The sequence below is a fragment of the Pelodiscus sinensis genome, chromosome 11, assembly GCF_052426305.1.
Source record: "Pelodiscus sinensis isolate ZL-2025 chromosome 11, ASM5242630v1, whole genome shotgun sequence".
Lineage (NCBI taxonomy): Eukaryota > Metazoa > Chordata > Testudines > Trionychidae > Pelodiscus > Pelodiscus sinensis.
In genome coordinates this window covers 6404432-6420844 of record NC_143062.1, presented here as the reverse complement: position 1 = coordinate 6420844, position 16413 = coordinate 6404432, and the positions used below count along the sequence as shown (strand labels likewise).

At 60.0% G+C, this 16413-nt stretch overlaps 1 protein-coding gene across 3 annotated transcripts in view; it reads right to left on the bottom strand.

Moving 5' to 3' along the window:
* The window catches only part of RBM6 (RNA binding motif protein 6), a 78851-nt gene that overhangs the window by 33866 nt on the left and 28572 nt on the right, over positions 1-16413 (bottom strand). For all 3 annotated transcript variants that reach the window (XM_075939552.2, XM_075939554.2, XM_075939553.2), the window contains exon 6: positions 8388-8461. In XM_075939552.2, the coding sequence (XP_075795667.2) occupies positions 8388-8461 (74 nt within the window). The remainder of the gene's footprint in view (positions 1-8387; positions 8462-16413) is intronic.

The following is a 16413-nucleotide window of genomic DNA, read 5'->3' as shown; positions in this document are numbered from 1 at the left end:
AGGCCTGCAGGAGCAAGGGCACTGTTTATACCTCTAACGGTGCATCCTTCAGCGACTAAGACAAATCATCTTAGCTATCAACTGGCCTGAAGGAACAAGGGCTCAAAAGCCATGTCGCTTAGGCAGGGGCCTGGCAACACGGCCATGGCTGGAACAGGGCTCCTCGCCTTGGGGCTCAGCCTCGGCAGGAAATCACATCCCCGCGATGCTTTCAGACCGATGCGAAACGCCTGGAGCAGACTCACCGGCAGTCGGCACTGCACACGCCACCCTGGCAAAGCATTTCCCGGTGCGTGGCCCCGCCATGAGGGAGGGCCTGGACTCGAAGCCTCTCCCGGCTAGGACTGGAAACGCCGGTGGGGAGACCAGAGCACGGCTATGCAACGGGGCTGGCAATGCTGTGAGCAGCAGTGGGACATCTCGCTGCTATCCGCGCCCCGGCCCTGGCCGGCAGCGTGTGACTGAGCTCCCGGCACACCAACTACTCCATCCCATTTGACAGAAGACAGAGAGAAACGGCCCTCAACACAACCGAGGGGGAGACGGAGCAGAGCACGGCGCTGCACAGCCGACGTGGGAACCAAGCTGGCTCCTTTGCTCCCTCACCTAGCAGGGCAGGACACGTGGCTCCTTAGCCGGAGGGGTACAGCTCACCTGGCTGGCTGGCGGAGCAGCAACACTGACGGGCTCTGGTGCCGAGCCGGAGGAAGGGTCAATGCCCTGGATGGCCCTTGGAGGAGAGAGATCCAGGGCCCTCCCAGCCACTAAGGGAAGACCTGAAACCTCTGAAAGCGGGGAAGAGCCAGAAAGGCTGAGAGCGGGGGAGGTGGTAGAAGGAAGCAGCCCAGAGAAAGGCTGCGTACTAGGCCGACAGCGGTGTAATGACTCCTCTCCCTTCCCCCCAGCATCAGGGGGGTCCTTGTGGCGCTCAAACAGGAAACCAGCCCCCTCCGGCACCCAGAGGAGCACACAGTCATGGCAGCATGCAAGTGCTGGTGTGTACGCGTGCAGCGACAGGGAACCGAGGCACAGCTCGGCCGCTGGGCCAGGCAGCTCCGTAACGCCGCTGAATTAACCGCTTCCCTGTGGCACGCGAGTCGCACTTCCTGGCCCGGGGATCACTGCCAAACGAGCAGGGTGAATACATGGGGGACCCAACAGAACCAGGCCCACTGCAGGAGAGAGTCACCTTATGTCAACTGCAGCTACGCATCTGGGAATCGCACACAACGAAAGAAACGGTGTTGCTCTTTCATCTGAACAGCCTCCGTCTGATCAACATACCACGGGCACCTTTCAACAGCCCACTGGGCTACACCACCGAGTAGCTCATCGGTAATACGGCTCCGCAACTTGGCACCAAGGTTTATGGGCGGAATCACGTTACCAGGATGAGACGCCTCCCTCCCAGGCCCCGCATGAGAACAAGCAGTGCCAGCTGACTGTGCGGCGCACTGCCAGACGTGGCACGGTTCAACTGCGGGCATTGTGAATGCACAACACGACACAGGGAGTCTCCCTTGCACTACTCAAGGCCACAACACGCCCCACACTTGACACAACCCACAGGAAAAGCCGGGTGTGTTGGATGCAAAGCAGGAAGTAACGTGCTTCCGGGTTCTTCTCGGGCTGCCGGTGCCAGGAGGCGCGTGACCTGGCAGGGCACTCCCCGGCCTGCAGGCGAACTGGCGCTCACACTGCACTCAGGAGCCGGCACCTGGCACGTGCACAGACGTCCCTGCGGGCTACAGAGTAACCTGGGAAGCGCGTCCTTTGCTGAGCAGGTCCAGGGGAAAGCGCCACATGGTCTGCAACGTGCCCCCAAGGCTCCCGCACAAGCGGTGCAGATGTTTACAGGCCAATTTAAGCATCAACTAATTTCCAAACTCAGCACCCTGGGGTGGAGAGCCATGAGCTGGTATTGCCCAGAACGCCCACCCCCGTCAGAGGTCGGGACAGCGGCCTCTCCGCTTGGGAGCGCATGGGGCCGAAGCGCACGGACCCGACGCACTGGGAGGCTGGATTTCACGGGTCACTGAACAATCCAATCCCTGCCTCATGCCCCCCAGGGAAAATGGCCCAAGAACAAGTGTGGAGAGCTTGGAGCGGAGCCAGCGTGGCGCCGGACGAGAGCCCTGCCGTGGCATCCAGGCCCCTCCCCCCAACTTCCAGTCAAGCAGTAGTGGCTCAGGAATGACTCCCTGCACGAGGCTGCTTCTCCAGAAGCCAGCCCAGTAATCGGCCCGGGACTGGTGGCAGGATGGAGCCAGCCATGGCAGGGGACGGGAGAAGATGGAAGGGTCTTTGGAAGAGCCCAATACAGATCGCCGAGTCCTTCTGTATACTCCCTCGTCTCACCACAGAAGGCCAAGATTGCCGTGAGAATGGGGACGTCTCCGCCCGCCAAACCCGACGACGCAGACAGCCCATGCCAAAGCCATGAGCACCCGTTCCCGACGGCGCCGACACAGAGGCCACCAACTGTGGCCCAGAAGCCTGCAGCCACCCTCCTCCCTCACAGACTCCACTGTGCAGCCACCACGTCTCCGGCCTGAACTCAGCAAGCCGACAGGAGATCCCAATCCATGCAAGTTGCCAACGTCGCCACAAAGCGAGCAGAGCGCAGCCACGCCCCTGCGCAAACTGGCCTGGGGCTTGAACCCTGCCGGGAAGGCGGGCGGGCGTCACGGGTACCAAAGGCGCATCCCTCCCTCCCACCGGCAGCACAGCCAGGAGACCACGGACGCTTCTGCATCTCGGCGCCTTCCCCCGAGAACGCACACGCAGGTGCCACGTTTCCGAGTGCGCAGAGCTGGACCTGGTAACGCTGGGGGGCATGGAAATTAACCAAATGCTGGATTGTAGGTGCAGGGAATAAGGAAGAGAGCTGCCCAACTTTATCCAGCCAGGCTCAGCCTAAGGCCACCCTCCCAGTCCGGGGAGATGGCCACTGGGCCATGAGGCAGGGCTCTGGGGGGGCTGCCTTCTCTCCTTCTAGTGCTAGGATTGATTTGGCTGGGGTAACCCACAGGCTCAGTGTGTTGCTGGCAGGCCGTCAGGGCACCTAGGCCATGGCGGGATTCAAAGAAAATCAATTCCCAGCCAGGCGGTGCAGCTCTCTCTCCCTGACGGAAGCCTGCTCTTCCAGGGACCGACCCCCCCAATCTTACAGATGCGCTCAGCCTGGACCCAGCTGAGAGCCAAAAGGCTCCGGCTAGCCTCCCACCAGGCCTCACGGACTACACCAACGGCCCAAGCCTTGGACATTGGAGGCCACTTTCTCTAGCCGATGAGAGCCGCGCCCTGGGCCCAGTGGGGTGGAAGGCGGGCAGCAGTGGGATCGGACCAGGATCATGCTGAGGAGCACAACTCGGTACAGACTAGCAACAGACGACTGTCCCGGAGAGCAAGACACCGTCACAATCAGGGGTGTGATTGGGGAAGCACCTCCTGACCAACCAGGAGATGTTTACCAGGGACCCGTCGACTGAGGCCCGGGCCTGCTGCAGGCGCAGGGCTTTCCCAGGCAGCCGGAGCCTCCTGCTGCTAAGACCACCTCAGGGCCGGGGAGCCCGGTTAGTCCATTAACTGGCTAAATGTTGGGCTAACCTAGCGTTTAACCAGCTCACCGATTCACTGGGCTCTTACACCCCTGGTCGCAGGGTAGGCACTGACAGAACTGGCCTAAGACTGATTCACTCACATCTTACACCCCTGGTCGCAGGGTAGGCACTGACAGAACTGGCCTAAGACTGATTCACTGGGCTCTTACACCCCTGGTCGCAGGGTAGGCACTGACAGAACAGGCCTAAGACTGATTCACTGGGCTCTTACACCCCTCGTCGCAGGGTAGGCACTGACAGAACAGGCCTAAGACTGATTCCTTCGGATCTTACACCCCTGGTCGCAGGGTAGGCACTGACAGAACTGGCCTAAGACTGATTCACTCGCATCTTACACCCCTGGTCACAGGGTAGGTACTGACAAAACAGGCCTAAGACTGATTCACTGGGCTCTTACACCCCTCGTCGCAGGGTAGGCACTGACAGAACTGGCCTAAGACTGATTCACTGGGTTCTTACACCCCTGGTCGCAGGGTAGGCACTGACAGAACTGGCCTAAGACTGATTCACTGGGCTCTTACACCCCTCGTCGCAGGGTAGGCACTGACAGAACTGGCCTAAGACTGATTCACTCGCATCTTACACCCCTCGTCGCAGGGTAGGCACTGACAGAACTGGCCTAAGACTGATTCACTCGCATCTTACACCCCTCGTCACAGGGTAGGCACTGACAGAACAGGCCTAAGACTAATTCACTCGCATCTTACACCCCTCGTCACAGGGTAGGCACTGACAGAACTGGCCTAAGACTGATTCACTCGCATCTTACACCCCTCGTCACAGGGTAGGCACTGACAGAACAGGCCTAAGACTGATTCACTCGCATCTTACACCCCTCGTCGCAGGGTAGGCACTGACAGAACAGGCCTAAGAACAGCCCTTGCAGCATGCCCATGGAAATGGTCTCACTTGCCAGAAATTCTCTACACGGGGAGCACAGGCCAGTCCCACGCTGACAGCAGGCAGCCAGGAGACAGCCTTACATAGGGGCCCAGAGGTGCCCCCAGGATGCATCTGACAGGTGGAACTGGCTACCCACAGGAGTGCTGGATACGAGCTGCAGTGTGTGTCCAGGGCACAGGAACTTCCTTTGTGCTGTCCAAACAGCAGAGAGCGTGTAAGTGTTATGGGAAGGGAAGGGAAGGGAAGGATACATGTACCATGCCAAGGGGCAGCCTGTGCATCTACCCCCGGGACCTCCTCAGGCGTGCGTCTGGAACTTCCCTAGGTCCCCACAGGCACCCTAAGTGGGGTGGAACACTTCCTGGGCCCCTATAGGCGCCCTACGTGGGGTGGAACACTTCCTGGGTACACACAGGCGCCCTACGTGGGGTGGAACACTTCCTGGGTACACACAGGCGCCCTACGTGGGGTGGAACACTTCCTGGGTACACACAGGCGCCCTACGTGGGGTGGAACACTTCCTGGGCCCCCACAGGCGCCCTACGTGGGGTGGAACACTTCCTGGGCCCCCACAGGCGCCCTACGTGGGGTGGAACGCTTCCTGGGCCCCCACAGGCGCCCTACGTGGGGTGGAACACTTCCTGGGCCCCCACAGGCGCCCTACCTGGGGTGGAACGCTTCCTGGGCCCCTACAGGCGCCCTACGTGGGGTGGAACGCTTCCTGGGCCCCTACAGGCGCCCTACGTGGGGTGGAACGCTTCCTGGGCCCCTACAGGCGCCCTACGTGGGGTGGAACACTTCCTGGGCTCTTACAGGCGCCCTACGTGGGGTGGAACACTTCCTGGGCACCTACTAAGGATGCTAACTAACGAGGGATTTACTCGTCATGTAGTCGATGGAATTTCCATCCACTACTCGACAGGCACTTCCACATTCCTCAGTGGGGGCTCTTGTACCTCTCAAAGGAGGAATGTGCAACTCTGCGTGCAGCCTGGGGACGGCGGGAAGCCCCCCTGACTCCGGGGTGCACGCGGGTGCCAGCTTTGAAATGTACAGGAGTCCCCAGTGGGGGCTCTTGTGCATTTCAAAGAGGAAGCACGGCATGGAGCCTGGGATCAGCGGGGGGACTCAGAGTCCCCTGCCACTCCTGGGCTCCATACTGCGCTGACAATTTGAAATGCCACACGGAGCCCAGGGTCAGACATTCCCCGGCATTCCCCGAAACTAGCTGGGGCCTCCCCAGCTGATCCCGGGCTCCGCTCAACATTTCAAAGTGGCAGCGCCACACAGAGCTGACCCCGGACTCCATGTGGCGCTGCCCCTTTGAAATGCTGCAGCAGCATTTCAAAGAGGCAGCACCGCACAGCTGATCCCGGGCTCTGTGCAGCATTTCCGCTTTCAAGTACCCCCTTTGTCCCCCCACTTTGCTTCCTCTGACAGAGGCAGAAAGGGGGGCAATCAACTAGTCAACTCATCTATCCAATAAGCATTTGCTTATCGGATAATCAACTAGTCCTTAACATCCATAGTGCCTACAGGCGCCCTGTGTGGGGTGGAACACTTCCTGGGCCCCTACAGGTGCCCTACGTGGGGTGGAACACTCCCTGAGCCCCTACAGGTGCCCTACATGGGGTGGAACACTTCCTGGGTCCCTACAGGCGCCCTACATGGGGTGGAACACTTCCTGGGTCCCTACAGGCGCTCTGTGTGGGGTAGAACACTTCTGGGTCCCTACAGACACTCTGCGTGGGGTGGAACACTTCCTGGGTCCCTACAGGCGCCCTACGTGGGGTGGAACACTTCCTAGGTCCCTACAGGCACTCTGTGTGGGGTAGAACACTTCCTGGGTCCCTACAGGCGCTCTGTGTGGGGTAGAACACTTCCTGGGTCCCTACAGGCACCCTACATGGGGTGGAACACTTCCTGGGTCCCTACAGGCGCTCTGTGTGGGGTAGAACACTTCCTGGGTCCCTACAGGCACTCTGCGTGGGGTAGAACACTTCCTGGGTCCCTACAGGCACTCTGTGTGGGGTAGAACACTTCTGGGTCCCTACAGGCACTCTGCGTGGGGTAGAACACTTCCTGGGTCCCTACAGGCACTCTGCGTGGCGTAGAACACTTCTGGGTCCCTACAGGCACTCTGCGTGGGGTAGAACACTTCCTGGGTCCCTACAGGTGCTCTGTGTGGGGTAGAACACTTCCTGGGTCCATACAGGCGCTCTGTGTGGGATAGAACACTTCCTGGGTCCCTACAGGCGCTCTGCGTGGGGTAGAACACTTCCTGGGTCCCTACAGGCGCTCTGTGTGGGGTAGAACACTTCCTGGGTCCCTACAGGCGCTCTGTGTGGGGTAGAACACTTCCTGGGTCCCTACAGGCGCTCTGTGTGGGGTAGAACACTTCCTGGGTTCCTACAGGCGCTCTGCGTGGGGTAGAACACTTCCTGGGTCCCTACAGGCACTCTGCGTGGGGTAGAACACTTCTGGGTCTCTACAGGCGCTCTGTGTGGGGTAGAACACTTCCTGGGTCCCTACAGTTGCCCCACTTCATAGCGAGGGTACAGAATCTGGCCTGGCCTCACTGCTGCTATTCAGACAAACACACGCCTGCTCCACTGCTGCAGCTGGCCCCACAGGAGAGCTGGAAGAGCATCCTGCCGGGACGGGAGGCCCTTCCTCAGGGCGCACAGCTGCCCCATGGCCTGCAAGCAGAGCGGAGGAGAGCTGGTGCATGCAGTGAGGGATGGTCAGGCTTCCCCGTCCCCGTGGGGGGCAGAGGAAGCGCGAGTGGCAGCAGGGAAGGGGGCTGCACTCAGCGCAGGAACTAGCTCGGGTTCGGCCCTATCGTAACTCTCGCTGCAGGGCCCCTCTAGCACATCCACGGGAGCTGCCTGGCTCCCCGCCGGCTAGGCCGAGGGCACGCCCAGTACCAATGGGCAGACTCTGGCTCGCAGGCTAACCTGGGAAGGGGGTGGAAAGCCCTTCTCCCGGGCTAGGAGTGCAAGGGAGCTGGCCAGAGAACGTCCCTCGGCAGCGCTGAACTGCGCTCCGGTGGCTGTCTCCCCTGCCATTCCCAGGGAAGGGGCGGCAGGCGGGAGGTTTCAGCTCCTCGTCGGCGATTTACAGCATTTGCGGGTCAGGGGCACCCAGCGCCACGGAGTTCACTCAGTCCGCTCTCTGCTGCTGGGGGCTTCCTCTGTGTGCCAGGGGCTGGGAATTTCAGTGAAGTTCAGACACATCTCGGGTGAGCACAGGTCCCGCTGTTCTCGAGACCGTCCAAATCCTAGGGGCTCTGTCTTATCCAGGCAACTATGCCTCAGCCTTCCATCTCCAAACAATGCCCGATTTGTCACACTTGCTAGCCGCTCACCCAGAACCTGTCAGATTTACCAGGTAGAGCCCTTTGTCTGCAACTCCGACTTGCCAAAGGACAACGTGGCTACAGAGGAGACCCATGAGGACCCCGCCTCACGGAAAGGGAGCGGGCCAGCAGCCTTCGACCTGATCCGAGCGGAGTGACGCCTGCTTGCATACGGGGCCCAGGCCAGAGGGGTTCCCCACGAGCAGAGCCCTTTCCAACTGCGTACAACCCCCAAAGCAACAACCTGACCTGAGAATCTTCGTCAGCTCCCAGCCCTCACATCTAGCCAGCCTGCCGGGGTGTTCGCGCTGCCAGGGCTGAACATTCGGAGCCTCTCGGCTCCGCAAAGCCTTTGGGGAGCTTCTGGGAACACCAGCAATCGGGCGGCAGCGTTGTGTATAAACACGAGCGGCTCTTCCGCTGAACCACTCCAAGAATCACTGACTCCACCCCCCAGCAAAACAACATTCTTCTAGCAGCATTCGACCGAAGTGTAAAGCAACCTGGTTGGCTTCCATGCATCCGATGGCCTCTTCCAAGAGTGCAAACTCCACGCAGACATAGCCATAGTCGTAACCTGGGGACAGCATTTAAATACAGACGGGAGTCGTGTTAGTGCCTTGGAATACAGACGAGCCACAGAGCAATTCCCCATTTCCCCTTCCCTCGGTCACAGCCCCTCCCCGCACCCCGGCGGCTCCGCAAAACACCCCCAGAGACTCGGGCTGGCGCGCGGAGGCCGGGTCGCGCTGTGGCACTGAGCTCAGTTTCCGTCAGACGCTCTACGACTCCCACTTCCCCTCGTGAAACGTGACAAGCGAAGGGGCGTGTTTAAAGAGAGACAATGAGCAGAGCAGGGCCAGGGCCACAGTAGCCAGGAGAGGCCGGCTGCCCGGAAACAACCCTTGGTTCCTACACAGTAGCCTGGCCCGGAGGCACCCCGATTCCTGCGTAGTCCTGGGGGCGCTCAGGAGAGCACAAGGGAGCTCTTGGCCTGCGTGACCCCATGCCCTGTAATGCCCCGTGGGGGGCAAAGACACAGGGGCGGGCTGGAAGCCCAACCTTCCCCCAGCAGGGCCAGGGCCGGCCCTAGGCTAGCATTTTGGGGGCGGGATGCAAAGCAGACGCGCACAGGCCATACACAGCACCATGGCGCCGCCTCTGTCTGCTCAGGCGCACGGGATTTCGTGCAGAAATGAGGGGTCTCCTCAGGGCAGGGTTAGCGCCACTGGCGATTTCTATCCCCCGCAGCTCTGTGTGATGGACACCTCCCACCTGAAGGAGGTGCGTAACCCCTCTTCCTGCCACCTCTGGGGGGGAGCGGCAGGTGGTGTGTGGAGAAAGCCCCTCCCCAGCTCCCACCCTCCAAGGGCTCCTGCAGCGACATTCCCGCCACCCCGCGAGGATTCTCTCGGGCTCAGGGGAGAACAGGCTGGACTGGAACCAAGGAATGAGCCGCACGCCACGTAAGCCAATGCCCCATAGGTCTCAGGGCAGGCCTTAGCCCCCGCCTCTGCCCCAGTGCTTAGCCCCTGGCCTGCAGCAGGGCACAGCAGCAGAGACCAGCGCCGGACACAAAGGCTCTCAGGCCATCCTCAGCTCCTCGGGGACCCCTTTCAGCTGGCCCTACACAGGTCCCTGCTGGCAGGAGAGCCCACCCCCCAGGGAACAGGCAGAGCCAGGTTTGCTGCACTGGCCTGGTTGGCTCCCGTGTTACCTGTAGGACACGGTAAGAATTCCCGAGCAGCAGAGGCAGAGTCCTCTCCGGCCCCAACTTGGCCTCCTACTCCCCAAGTGTCGCTTGCCCTCTCCGCGCCGGGCTCTAGCCCGGCTACGTCCATCGCCCCACGGAGCGCCCTGCCTGCCTGGGCCCCAAGCACCCCTCGCTTCCTTCGCCCAGCGCGAGACCACTGTTCCCCAGGGTTACAGCCCCCCTTCCATGCGCGCCTGGGGTCACTCGGCGAGCAAGTCCCGGCGAGCCCAGCGCCGCTGCGCCATGGGATACACAGCAAGCCCTGGCACGGCAGGCACTAGACGAGACACCCACGGGCAGAGGAGGAGAAACATTGAGGCCAGATGGTCCCGGAGCAGCAAGCCTGTTCTGCAGTGCTCCAGGCGCATTGGCAAAGAGGCCCTTGGCTGCCCCCCACTGGGACACCGCTTGGCACCCTGCTTTCACTGCTCACTGCCTAGCACTGCGGCTCGCATGGGGCGCTCTCGGCATTCACAGCACCGCCACACAGGCCTCTCGAGAGCGGGCAAGCCCTTAGCCCAGCCCGCCGGAGAGCATCTCCGCGTGTTGCTTGGGCGCTGGGGTCCGACGTGCCCACGGACGCACAGGAGGGGGTGGCCACAGGCAGTAGTCCCCCTACGCTCCATGAATGCCCTCAGCGCCTCTCCAGCTGGGCCCCCCCACGTGCCAACGGGCAGGGGAAGGGTGGCACGCACCCACCCCAGAGACGCAAGCTGGCCCCGCATTCTAAGTGGCAGAAGGAAAGAGGGAAGCACGCAGCGAAGCGGGACCCAAGGGAGGGGAAATCTGGCCAGTGGTTCTCCCCCCCTCCCTCCCTCCTGCATCCTTGCCATACAACAGCAGGGAACTGAACCCAGTGGGGTGCAGCCCGGGGAGGCCCAGAGAACAGTCCCCGAGGCCTGGAGTCACACGCCTCTGCCAGACACCCCAGTGTAGGAGCAAGCCGAGGCTGCCGTGCCCCCTTGCAGGGGCTCACAAGGATCAGCGGGCAAAGGGCTGTGCCCAAGAGGTCTGGCTCCTGCCCGGCCCGAGTTACGAACGGCGCAGAGCAGCATTAGCACTAACTCAAGCCAACGCGGGGCACCCTTCCCACTAGGCCAGCGAGGGGGAGCAGCGGGTTCCGGTCAAGCTGCATACACGGCTCTACGCTAGGAATGCTGGCTGACCCCGTGCCAGACTTACATTGCAGACCCAGGGCTCGGGCAGTGCAGCAGGGGTGTTAAATATCAGTTCATTGCCTAGTTGATTATTCTGGAGTCCCCGGGGGCGGGGCCGGCTGCACCGCAGGGTGCAGTTTAAAAACCAGCTCCTCTTGCAGACCGGCTGCCTGTCGCCTGCCTGTGCTGCTGCCTCTGATACGGGGGGAAGGTCTGTGCCCAGACCTGACATGAACCGGAACTGAGCCGGGCTGCCTGCCCACCTGGCTCCTAATACACTTGAAATGCAGAGCCGCAGCGGGGGTGGGTCCCGGAGCTGGCGTGAGCCAGGCTGCCGCCAGCCTGCCAAAAACCTTTTTTGGCTAGGAGAGGGGGTGCGTGTAGTCCATGGCACTCACCCGTAAGCTTTGGCTTCTTGGCTGCACTGTGACGTCCCTACAGGGGAGACGTTTGTTGGAGTGCTAAAAGCGGAGCTGGGCCCAGGGTCTGTCTGAAGGTGAGGAAATGGCTTGTGGAGAGCACAGGGCAAAATCCAAAGGCGCCTTGGCTTGATCTGTCACCCATGGCCGAGGTGGCGGCAGCATGGCACCGAAGGGCCCTGGGTCCAGGCCGAAGGGAAGAGGGCAGCTCCAGCTGCGGGCACAGCAGCCCTGGCCATGCATTGAACAAGCAGCGGGGTTTGGAACGCCTGGCTTCCCAGCACAGGACATGGGATGGTCCTGGCCTGCAGAGCCCTCAGCACATCCATACGGGGGACAAGCCTAGGTGCTTCTCCAGGGCAGGCAGGAAGAGGGAGCGGAACAGGCTGGGTAGGAGCTTGGGAGAAGGGGCAGGGCTGGGGTAGGAACTCACAAAATCGGTGCCTGGGAGGCACGGGAGCCAACCCCCTATCCCCTACCCCTCTCCCAGGGGAGCATTAGGGCCGGGCAGGCCGACCCTGAGTAGGAACGAAATGCATGGAGCTGCCCGGCACTGCCCCTGCCACCAACACAGAACCCTATGGACTCGGAGTCCCACGGGGGGGTGGGAGCAGTGAAGGGAGCCATGACGGGGGCTCAGGCTACTCAGCCCCCTACAAATCTCAATTCCATTCCCTTCAGAGAACCACACCCACTGCAGGCTGGGCAAGGGGCCAGGGCGGCCTGACACCGATTTCCAGGTGACAGAGGCTTCTGCTGAAGGGTAATGGCCATCTGGCGAGAGAACTGCTCGCCCAGGCACTGGCACATGCCACCACCTCTCAGTCTGCCAATTCCACGAAGTGCGCAGCTCTAGGCCAGGTAGTGCCATTGCCTTGGCTGCTGGATGCGCTCGTTAGCACTGGACAGCACTGCTCAGCCCTCGGCCGGAGCACGGAACCCAGCCCCCCTCTAGGCTCAGACCGAGACGCTCTGCTCGCAAACATGAAATGGTAGCAAGGACTCGAACGCAGCCAACAGGGCTGTGCGCTACCCCGGAGAGTTCCACTGGCTTCCTGGACACGCGGACGAGTGCTCGGGGCAGCGGTATTTTGACAACTCTCTCCGTACGCTCATTTGGATCCAGAATCCAGTACAACTTTCTAACCCAAGATTTCTTCAAGTCACGTCTGCCCAAGAGTGACACATGAACACTCCCAGTGCCTACCTGGGAAACAACTACTTACAGTGCTAAAAACACAACCCGGGAATTTGGTCAACAGGTAGGTTTTAGAACAGGTTAATACATTTAAGATCCAGGGGTTTTAATGTCAACCACCCAAATGGCTTCGAAACTCTCATATTTGGGGACCTTGAAAGTGAAACAGACAGTGAAACTGAATTTGCTGCTGTTCAATGTCAAAACTAAAATAGACAAAGCCAGCCAAGGTGCATAGTAAAGAGTAAACGGGAATTGTAAAAGGTTTGCGGCTTTGATAACCCAAGATGTTATCTGTAACATAGGCAAAGAAACTTCTCCCAAGTAGATCTTAAACCGAGTCTCCCCTTTGACCATCTCTGATGGTGCTCGGTGCTTCCAGGGGGTGGGCAGGAGACTGGACGTGGTGCCCTCTCGGGGCCCCTGCCAGTACTAGTGATCTGAGAGTCCATGATGCTGTGACATGAGATTGATGACATTTGCCAAGGGAAACTCATGCTACTTTGAACTTCAAATCCACTATAAAGGGAGTTGTAGCAAGGGGGAGAGAGAATTGTTTTGTTTGAATTTTTTAGAATAAACCCTGTTCATTTCAACGATTAGAAGACTGCCCGTTAACATCGGCAGAAAGACGTGAAACGTGTCACTTAGTTGTGGCTTCTAACCTGAAAAGGAACAAGTGGCATTTATGATGGCCTCAGAGTTTTGATGAATTTTACCAAAATCGGCTTTATTACAAAAAGACACGTGGCCAGGGACCCAGGAAAATGAGAAATCCAATAGCCAGGGGCATTGTCCAGAGCAGAAGCAGCCACATTCGATCTAACAAATGAAACCCTCCACACCGAGCGTAGCGGAGGAAAACAGTGGTTTGAAATGGGCTAACACTGACCACAACGCTATCAGCTCCAGTGGCCACGTCATATTTAAGGCTGCATACGATTTTCAATATCCCAGTACCCAGCTATGCCCGGAGAGGACAGGAGACTGGACGTGGCTTAGTACGGCCGCAGGTCGGGGAGTAACAGGCAGTGCTCTGTGCTGTGCACCCATTAGTCCAATACATAGCAAGGCGGCCGCCGCTGGTCCTCCCCCCCTCCCCAGCCAACCCGCTGCTGGGACCTCCCCATCCCCCTCAAATGAGGGTTAAGGGGGGCTAAAGGAGCAGGAGTACCCGTCATAGGAGCCCCACACCCGGTCCTGCCCATCTGAGATGCTTTACCAGTCCATTGCTCTGACCACTGTGACCTTCCCCATGGAGAACCTGTGTGTGGCAGCCTCCTCGTATTTCAGCAGGGAACTGCAGCATCGTAGCCCCCACCCGCTGCAGGGAGGGCAAAACCCCCACTCGGCCTCGGCCAACTGGGGAGAAATTCCTTCCCAGCTGCCCAAGGAAGGCGCAACTGGGCAGTGGGCACAGCAGAGGCGACGTGCCCAGTATTTCAGCACAGGCTCAGGCGGAAGGGGTGCGGCTCTGCTTGGTCCAGGTAAGAGAGGCCTTTGCCAGCACTGGCGTGGACCTAGGTCATCCTCCTGCTGCCGGGCCCCAGGCACGAGGGGAACAGGGCAGTCCCACGCCACCCTGGCCTGCAGCTGCAGCAGAAAGTCAGTCCCTGTGGCGGGGCACCCTTTCCCCAGAAGCCAGGCCCTGGCAAGCCCATTGCCCTGCCATGGCAGAAGGAGGACAGGAGACACAGGATGTGGTTTCATTAGGCCACAATTTTATTCAGAAACAGCTGGGAGCAGCTGGCAGGAATGAGTGTACAGCGCAGGAAATTCCACCAGCATTTCAGTACATAGCAAGGGGCTCCCCTCTCCTCCCCAGCCCCGGGACCTCCCATCCCCCCCCTCGAATGAAGGGTAGGGGGAGCACAGAGGGAGGGGGTTGGCTCCCTGCCGTACCAGCCATAGGAGCCCCACCTTCCCGTTTCCGCGCCTGGCCATACTTTACCAAGCTGTACCCCTTCCCCACGGAGAACCTGCACCAGGCGCCAAGCAACTAGCGCGCCTGCCTTCCCCCAACGGCTAGCTGGGGTCCTAGGCATCTCCTAATGCCCTCTCGAATATCAGCCAGAAATACGTCCGCTCCCAAATCGGACAGGTGGACCCCATCCTCACTGAACAACTCTGGCGCCCCGTATGCTATGGCCGGGTGCGAAATTACCGACCCTCCTAGGGCAGCCAGGAACTTGGCCACCTCCCTGTTCACATACCTCCTAGCCTTGTCGACTCGGGGGGGCTTCAAAGCTCCGTCCCACACCCTGCGCTGCAGCATGTCTGACCACACAATTTGCACTCCGGGGAACAGTTCCAGGATCTGCCCCAAGTCCCTCTTCGCTCTGATCATTAGGTCTACCCCTTTACACATTCCCAAGTCATTCTCCCCAAGGTGAACCACAATTATATCTGGAGCCTGCCCATGTGCCCCTAAAGCGTGCAGAAGGGGTATCAGCTGGTCCCATAACATGCCCCTCCTTCCATGCCAGCTCAGGACTGCTTCAGCACTGAGGCCCAGCTGCGGACCTCCAGACAAACTGGAAGCCCGCCGATGTGCCCAGTCAACAATACTGTGCCCGCAGATCCACACCACTGGCCGCCTGGCCCGTCTGCCAGCATCTGGAACGAAAACACAACGCAAAATCAACACTGATTCCACACAGGATCTCCCGCACAGCCTATCTGCTTCCGAAGGCCAGCGCCCAACGACCTGGCTTGCTTCGCCGCCAGACCCAGCGGGGCCACTGCTGACGCTGCTCCAACCCTGAAGGAGCAGGGACCAAAGTTACGGGCTGGGAGCCCCAAGCCCGCACGGTCCAGGTAGAAAAGGGCTTTGGGACTGCCCCCTCTCCCAGTCCTGGGCCTTCCCCATGACGACCTGGCCTGCAGACGCAGCAGATACTCCCTCTAGCCCCTAGACGGGCACACACCTTTTCCAACAGGCCAGCCAACGGCCCCGGCTTCATCTGCAGTGAGTGCACTTTCCACGCTAACGCAGGCGCTTGCAAACCAATGCCCCACTGACTGTCTATGGGACTTGAGCTTTAGTTTCAAAAGCAGCTTGGACACCAAGGAGCTTTTAAAAATGTCACCCCCCACCTCTTAACACAGCCTGTTGGAACAGCCTCAGCTCCTCCCAAACGCCGTTTGGCAATCCCAAAACCAAACTCGCCCCGCTCCAGACACCTGGATCTGTAACACAGGCGGGCGCCAGCCTAAGCCAGCCGCTTCTCGGCCAGGCGGTTTTAGCCACCTTCTGCAGAGGTGGAACAGAAGGCAGCACACAGCCGGGTGGTTAAACTTTAGGTCACAACTTTATTAACTAAGAAACAGCAACACGGAGGTGGTGAGAAACTGCTCCCTGCCCATCAGGGGAAGCTAATCACCCAGCCTGGCTCTCAAATGCTGATCATCCAAGCACCCAGCACGGAAGGGGAGGCGAGGGATTCAGCCCTGTTATCAAGGTCACCACCCACTGTGAAAAGGGGCAGCCGTGTTAGTCTGGATCTGCAAGAACAAGGAGTCCTGTGGCACCTTATAGACTAACAGGCGTATTGGAGCAGAAGTTTTCGTGGGCAAACCCACGTCATCGGATGCATTAGATGTGCCCACTGGGAAAGGCTCCAGGGGGCAGCTGAGGGGTACCTCCACATGCACACAACACGGCAACCAGCACCCCTGCCCTGTACCCAGCTGCGGGATCCACAAATCAGCCCCTACTACAGAACTATCCTGCAGAAAACATATGCTTCCACCCCCAGCCCTGACCAGGCTTCTGCCCCTTGAATTGTACCCTCGCTGCTCCAGCTCAGCCCGACCGCCATCTGCCCACCAGCTGGGACGTGACTGGAGGGCCACTCTCCCTCACCCTCACTCGTGGGCCAGGCAAGCCTGTCATGGGCCAGCACGTCTGTGACACTTACTAGCTGAAGCTCTGGCATGGCTCAGACCAGGGCAACTCCCAACACTCCCACGTCTGCAGCTCTTTGGAGCGACAGATTTTTC